This window comes from Fulmarus glacialis, unplaced genomic scaffold (genome assembly GCF_000690835.1).
Source record: "Fulmarus glacialis isolate BGI_N327 unplaced genomic scaffold, ASM69083v1 scaffold17750, whole genome shotgun sequence".
NCBI lineage: Eukaryota > Metazoa > Chordata > Aves > Procellariiformes > Procellariidae > Fulmarus > Fulmarus glacialis.
The window spans coordinates 1-7,651 of record NW_009187291.1 but is presented as its reverse complement, the minus strand read 5'-3'; the positions used below and the strand labels follow the sequence as shown (position 1 = coordinate 7,651).

The 7,651-nt window shown below is 48.2% G+C and overlaps 1 protein-coding gene across 1 annotated transcript in view; it reads left to right on the top strand.

Moving 5' to 3' along the window:
- The window catches only part of LOC104074522 (bromodomain-containing protein 4-like), a gene marked incomplete at both ends in the record, with an annotated part of 9,407 nt that extends 2,915 nt beyond the window's left edge, over positions 1 to 6,492 (top strand). Inside the window, 3 exons of the mRNA XM_009574672.1 lie at positions 691 to 819; positions 5,457 to 5,666; positions 6,293 to 6,492. Of these exons, the coding sequence (XP_009572967.1) occupies positions 691 to 819; positions 5,457 to 5,666; positions 6,293 to 6,492 (539 nt within the window). The remainder of the gene's footprint in view (positions 1 to 690; positions 820 to 5,456; positions 5,667 to 6,292) is intronic.
- Between the last annotated feature and the right edge of the window lie 1,159 nt (positions 6,493 to 7,651).

Genomic DNA, 7,651 nt, shown 5'->3' with positions numbered 1-7,651 from the left:
TGTGCTCGCCTAGGGTGGGGGTCCAAGCTCTAGAGACACCGGCTTGGTTCCTGGAGGAAGGGTGGATGGTTGAAAGCAAGAGAGACAGTTGAATCCTGTCCCCTGCGTGAAGAAAGCCCGTCATCTTCCATCGTTGGGTGAAGGACCATCCTGGTGTCCTCTGTCCCTCCAACCAGGCTACACTGTCCAGGCAACTCTTGAGATCTTCCTTCTAGGGGAAAGATCTGAGCAAAGCTCACCATATTCTTCTGCTCACGCACAATCTTGGGCGCACGTGGAGGTTCAGCCCTTCTTGGTTGAGGTCAGGTAGAGCCAGGGTTCCTACTCCTGGCCTTCATTTTTTCTCTTCAACACAGCGTCCCCGTTTGGTTCTTCATCTGAACCACGTCGCTGCTATCAACCACACAGACAGCGAGAAGGTGGCTCGGCGAGCACGTAGTCCTTTTTGGAACATCGTTGAGGATGCCCGTAGTCGGCTCTAATTTTTTATAAACCAGCCGCAATCCTTGTTTGATCAAAATTAGGCATTCTTTTGACCAAAATCAGTCATTCCACCGTAGGGAGAAAATGGGTGCGCGCAATCCGTGGGCGCCGCGGGGCTGTATTTATTCAACCAATCTGTTGTATTTGCACTGTTAATAGCAGAGTTTTTTGTTTGGCTTTCATGTTTTTTTCTCTCCTCCTTTCTAGTCTAAACTGGAGAACCGGGAATACCGAGATGCTCAGGAATTTGCGGCGGATGTACGATTGATGTTCTCCAATTGCTATAAGTACAACCCCGCTGATCACGAGGTGGTGGCCATGGCACGGAAACTGCAGGTAAGGATGCGCGTTGTCGCAGCCTGCTTCGGTTTTCGATGAACGCCGGCGTCCCTCTTGACTTACTTTTCTAGCGTAAGGGCCACGTAGTCTTGAAATAACCTTAAAAAAATGCCAGCGTGGTAGATAATGGTAAAAAAATGACACTTTTTGCTGTGGAAGTGATGCAAGGAGTGGGCTGACTCAGCCCAATTTGCTTCTTTAAACTCTTATTTTGTTTAATAGCATCTTTTTCATGTCCTCTTAGCTTTTTGATATAGGAGTAGGAAGGAAAAGCGTGGCTCCAAAATGTCACTTTTCTCCCAAAAACGCCTAGAAAGAAAATAAGCGACAGTACCTGCTTGGTTCTGCTTTTTTAATTACCTCTTCCGTCATTCTTACGATGAAGTTTTCTGCTCTCCGCTCGTTCCTGAAGGGTTTGTAATTAATTAATTAGCTGCTAAAGAAGCCACAGGTCTCAAGTGAAGTGCTTGGCTTAATGCACGTGCTCCGCCACTCCACAAAACCATCTCGATTCCCTCGTTTCTCGGTAATTCGGAGCTGCTACGCGGAGTCGCCTGGCCGAAGCAGGGAAAAGCACTTTGCTCCGAGCGGATCTGGGAGAGACCGAGCTCGTTTCGGTGCTGAAGGAGCTCGCAGCAGCCGCGGAGAACCACTGCAAGGGGACAGAGAGCTCCTACATTTGGTTTTTAGACCCAAGCATTTCAACACCTACCATTAAAAACACTCGAGCATTCCCCATATCCGTGATTTCAGGCAGTTCGTTCACTTAAGTGCTGATTCCTCCTTTTTTTTTCTGGCTTGGGAGGATCGTGGGTGCAGTTGTCATTTTCTAAAGAAATAAACTTTCCTGCCGTCCGTCGCTCGGTCCCTCCTTAATAACTTCACCAGGTCACATTTGATACCAACCAAGCGGCCGGGAGCTGCCGTGCAGTCCCCAAAATCCACGTGGATCTGTGTGCCGGATGCCAGAAAGACGCAGCGAGGAGGGGACGCAGGATGGGCTCGGTGGATCCAAGACGTATGCGAGGACACGGGAACCAAATCCGTAAGGGAAGAGGTTTTATTAGCGTAGAAAAGTACAACTCCAGCGGTGTGGAACAGAACGACGAGGCGGCGGAGCTCTCGCTATGTGAAACGAGAAGAAAATCAGCGTGGTTTGCTTTAACCTTCCGAAAACAGGTTGAGAAGGGATCTGAGTTACACCAGAAAGCACCGGAGAGACGGGAAAAAACTATTAGGTTGGGGAAAAAGCTATTAAATTGGGGGGGAAGCCATTAAACTGGGGGGAAAGCTGTTAAATTGGGGGAAAAACTACTAGGTTGCGGGATGTTTGACTTGAGAAACAACCGAAAAAAAGGAGAAATTGGATATTAATAGCTTTGCTGGGTTTTGCTGGAAAACCTCACGTAAAAAACTCCACGTGACGCAGCTTCCCCCTCCGCTGAAGTCGAAGGAACTTTGAGGAAAATACCGGCTCGTGAAAAGGCTGCCAGCTGTTTTGCTTCGATCCAGATGTGAAGCTGCGACAAAGCGTCGAGGAAACGAAGCGGCAGCAAACCCGGCACGCGCGTCCTCCGAGATGCGTCCTCGGTTTTTAGGCGCTCGTGTTTCTTCGTGATGCTATTACAAAATTACAGCTCAGGTTTGGGCTGGTTTAATTTGAGACGAGTATACGCTGAGTAAATGTGTGTTTCGCCTTGCTTTTAGCATGAATTTAGTAGAATTCAGCATCTTACTCATGTTTTTTCTGGATTTTATGGTAAGCAGACGTCTGGAAAACCTGATGCTCACCCTCTAGCTGCTCTCTTCTTCTTGTTTTGGTCTAACGAAGAACTTCGCAGCCTCTTCAGGTGACGTCTTGGAGCATTTTCCAACCAGCAGCAGAACGAATCTGATCTAAAATTCCCGTCCCTCTTGTCGCAAGCCAAAGAGTTTCACGGAAACTTGTGACTTTTCTTTTCTTCGCCCCGTTTTATGGGGGAAAATCCTCAGCAACCGTCATTGCTAGGTGATTCCGTCTGGATGGAGGGCAGTACGAGATCGGGGTTTCATCCGCATCACATCCCGCGGACAGGTTTGAGAACACGTCCCTGCAAAGATCGACCACTCGGGAAACTTTATTTCTGACTTAAAGATGCAAAAAGTGGGTTTTGAATGTAATAGTCCCCAGAAAATGGGCATGAAATTTCAGAGCAGCCCCGTAGCGGCGATGTGACGGAGGTGGGTACCAAAATACCAACTGGATCCCGCTCCCCGCCTGGTTGAGACCAAGGTGGCACCTCTCCGTTTGCTTTTCCCCTGCCCAGAAAACTGATTTCAGAAATAAAATTTTTTTAAAAAAAGGGAGGTTTCTGGAGCGCTGCTGGGGTTTGGAAGTAAGGCCGAGGATTCAAGTTTGGACTTGAGTTCCCGTAAACAATATAAACGGCGTTTTGCTTAATAGCCAGCCCCGCTCGCTGCCTGCTGCGTTATCCCTCCGTCCTGCACACATCAACCTCTGAAATAACTTGTTTTTCCTGGTTTTTGTTACCACTTCATTGTCGGAAGATGATTTCTTGGGTTTTCAGGGTGAACGCCAGCTCGTGGAAGAGGTTTATGGTTTATGTTTGTCCGAGCGAGGACGGGTCAGCAGTACCGGTGATGTACAAAACGGTAGCGGTAAGAAACCCTGATTAAAAAGGCATTAATTAGCTCGTTATCTACTCACAAGATTTTCTCTTCCCTCCTTTTCCTGAGCGGATTCCTTAGGGATCCTTCGGACATCAAGGGCTTTTCATCACCCAGATGTTTCCGAATTGATGGATTGCTTTTTAACTTCATTCAAAGGATCTTTAAATTAGCCTTCCTCTTAATTAAAAGACTAGATAGATATAAAAAAAAGGAGGAAGGTTTTATTTCTGACCCTAGAGAATTTAGAAATTGAGTATATATAGTGGTGTAGCGTTGCCTGCTGGTAGTAATCAAGCACTGACTGGACTTTCTGGTTCATGGAAAACAATAATTAGGTTGTAAACAGTCATTAAGCGCAGTGAATCAGTGACAAATGTATGTGCCTGCCTCCATCGTCCCGCAAGCGATGCCGTCGCTGGAGGAGCTCGGAAATCTCTCCTTTTCCTCCAGCATTTTCTGCTCCTTCCCCTGAAATCGGAGCCCGAGCGCGTAAATGAAGTCAGCGGCATTTCTGCCAGCAGATGGAAGCAGCAAAGCAACATTCGACAGCGCCCGGAAAAGCCATCGCTGCTGAAAAAAAGCTCGGAATAAAGGCACAAGGAGGCTGAGGATGGAGAAATGTGGTCCAGCAGTGCTCCGCCTGCTCGCCTTTAAGAAGGAGGGTGGAAAAATAATGTATGCCGAGGTAGGGGAGAGCCCAACGGGTCCTCAAAATCACAAGAATGAGCCCAAACGAGAAGAGCTGGAAGCCTTCAGGAAGGAAAACATCGCTCCCGCGCTCGAGCGATGAGTTAAATCAGCGTGATTTGATATCACGGGGTGTTTGACTTGCTGAAGGATTTTGGATAAGTTGTATAAATCTATATGAACGTTCACACCGTTAATATTTATAGTCCGTTGGGTTTTAGAAATAAACCACAGCTCTTGTCTGGTGGGTTTCTGGTCGCAGCCACACACCCAGGCCTTGGAAAATATAAAAAATAAATAGTAACTGTAGACCGAAAGTCAAACCTTCGGGCAGGAGGAGAAATTTTCTTTTATTTTTTTATGACTCGGTATTGAAGAGGTGGACACCGACACCTGTGCTGCCTTCGGGTTGTCCTTCCCACCATCGCTTGAGTCATCTTCTGGGAGTTGCCCGTCTCCTTATGGGCTCCAAAAGGAGCCCGGGGCGAGTCGCCTAGCTCAGAAATAAGTGCCTGACTTCTAAACACCTAAAAGCAGGTGAATCGAGCCCGTTTTCAGATCTCGCCTTCTAGGAGATGCAAAAAAATGGCATTTTTTTGTCTGCAAGTGCTTCGCCCTTCACAAGGTGGCACCTTGGGGGAAAAAAAAAAATCTCTTTTTGGGTGCAAGTGGCACTTGTTCCTCTTCTGGGAAACGTAAAAACCACACGCACATCCCTCCTTCAAACGAAGTCGATGGGCACGGAGAAATACAGGCTCTGTGCCACCTTACCTCCCTCGTCTTAGGTTTAAGTGAAAATGGATTTTCATATCAGGCTTTAGGAGAAAAAAGGACTTTCACGTTGCTGGGATGACTGGAATTAAACTGGCTTCGCATCCGTCGCTCTTGAGGATAACGGGAAACGACCTTGGGTTGAATCGAGGTGGTTTTCACGGGACGTGGGTTGGGAAAATCCAGGCAGGCTGAAGAGAAGAGGGGATTGGAACCACGAATCCATTGCGGAAGATGTAGAAGATCTCAAGAACCTGGACGATCCGGCTTTTAAATGGGTCTTGTCCTTCTTGCTGGTAAATTTTTCCCCCAAAACCATCTTGGAGACGGTCAAAATCCCATGTGGACTTGGAGCTTTCAGGAAATTCTCTCGTCTGCGACGGGCAGTGTGTTGATTGCTTGGGTAGAGACCGCAAGTCCGTAGGGAACAGCCTGGAGATCGCAACCGTGTTTGTAGTCTCCTACTCTGCCAAACCTTGTGTTATTTTTTTCCCTTTTATTTTCAGGACGTGTTCGAGATGCGCTTCGCCAAGATGCCGGATGAACCAGAAGAACCTGTGATTCCAGCTTCTTCGCCCGTGGTGGTGCCACCTCCCACCAAGGTGGTTCCCCCTTCGTCTAGCGATAGCAGCAGCGATAGCTCCTCCGACAGCGACAGCTCATCGGATGACTCTGAGGAGGAGCGAGCTCAGCGGTTAGCAGAGCTCCAGGAACAGGTACCGCGTCCGTTGTGATGGATTGGGGGTGGCCAACGCGTCCTTCTTCTTGAACTTGGTGGCCTCAGGGCCTTTGTTCAAAGCCGTAGGCTTTCTAGTTGTACGATAGTGGCCATCGGCTGCAAAGTGCTCCGAAATCGTTAGTTTTAAAGTGAAGCACGAAGGAATTGGTGCTTTTCAGGACGGTCCTTCCAGTTCCTCTTAGGACACACAAGATGGTCCCCAACGGCAGGAATTTGCTGCCTGAACTCCTGGGCTGGAGCGAGGATTTACCCAGCGTGGGGGAAGCCCGTCCGCTTTATGCTCCCGTAGCCTCGTCTCCCGCATCCTCCCCGTTCATGGCATCGTTAGCGCTGGCAATTAAAGCATCATTAGCGCTGACGAAGCGAGCAGCCCACTTCTGCCTGAGCGGGGAGGAATACCCATGAAGAGGTTGTCTCCTTCTCTTGCAGTGGTCAACACTTTAATATACAGAAATCACAGTGTAATGAAAAGCTGGAAGAACTGACTTAATTAATAGTGAAAGATAAGAAAGCGTTAGGCAGTGGAGAAAAAAGTTAATTAATATGGAAGAGGAGGAGGTGCTGGGCAAAAGTATCTTGATCTTGTGTGTGTCTGCCTCTCAGCTTAAAGCAGTGCATGAACAGCTTGCAGCCCTGTCCCAGCCACAGCAGAACAAACCAAAGAAAAAAGAGAAAGACAAGAAGGAGAAGAAGAAGGAGAAGCACAAAAAGAAGGAAGAGCTGGAAGACACCAAGAAAAGCAAAGCCAAGGAACCGCCATCCAAGAAGGCCAAGAAAAACAACAGCAACAGCAGTACCTCCAGGTCAGCCCCGTCCCTCTTCCGTCACTTATGTTTTACCGCACAGCACTTAGATTTTTTTTTTTTTTATTTTCCTTTTGCTAATTAACTTAATTATACGCAGGATTCTTGACGATTAACGCCTTTGCTAGGGCTTTGCTAGGCAGCAAGCCCCTCGCCTCCGGAGGCGTTGCTCAGGGGTCAAGTCCCAACCATGAGTTCACCTTCATTTTTCGGGGCCGATGCTTTTCCGCGTGGCTGCTGTGAACACGGGAGAGAGGGGAAAAAACCAAAAATCACGTGGAGTCGCTCTGTTGGATTTCAAAGCTTTGAATCCTCTAATTTTTCCTCCCTCTCCCTTTTTTTGGAAGCTGTAGCTTTTAAATTAAGAGGTAAGATGCCGAGAGCCGAGTCTCTACCGCTTGTCAGCTGCCGGCTCAAAGGGGAGGCAGGATTTTGGTGTTTAACCCGAGGCGAAAAGGAGTTGTTTGGCATATTTAGCTGTAATGAGATGAAATTAAGAAAGAAGGAAATAACGAGCAAGATCTTGGAGCTTGTCTCTGCCCCCAGGCCTCACCGCAGCGTTTAGTGTGTTCAGACTTTAACAAACCCCGGTGGGCACGGCAGCGGGTTATTTTAGGGAAATGGGCCGTCTGTGACACCACTAACCTCATCCTTCGCTAATTCTGGGGTCATTTTCTACCCAGACTTCATTTATTAACTGCGTTAGCATTGAATCTGCTGCAAATGGTGGGATAAAGATCTACAAATCTATCTCCATCAGTTTTGAAGTGCCCGAAGTGTAGATAACCCCAACGGTGATGTCAACGAGTCGCTGTAGCTGGGTTTTTGCCCCCTCTTATGAACTTATTTTTTTACGGATGCTGGGTTTTACTTCTCCATACGGGGTGTCGGGCTCTGAAGCAGCCTAACCTCTTGCCTTTTCTGGCGAGAAACAGGCAGCATTGGTTGAACCTTGGTCCATCCAAGTGCAGGTGTAAGGAATTCCGCTCCGGAGCTGCTCCTGCTTTTCTGAATTACCTCCTGGAGCCGCTCATCTCTTTGGCAGAGCAAGCGTTGGGACGGGGAGCCTAGCCTTGGGTGTCTGACAGCAGGTTGAGCTCAGCTTTGGGTGTCTAACAGCAGGTTGAGCCCAGCCTTCTTGTCTAACAGCGGGTTAAGC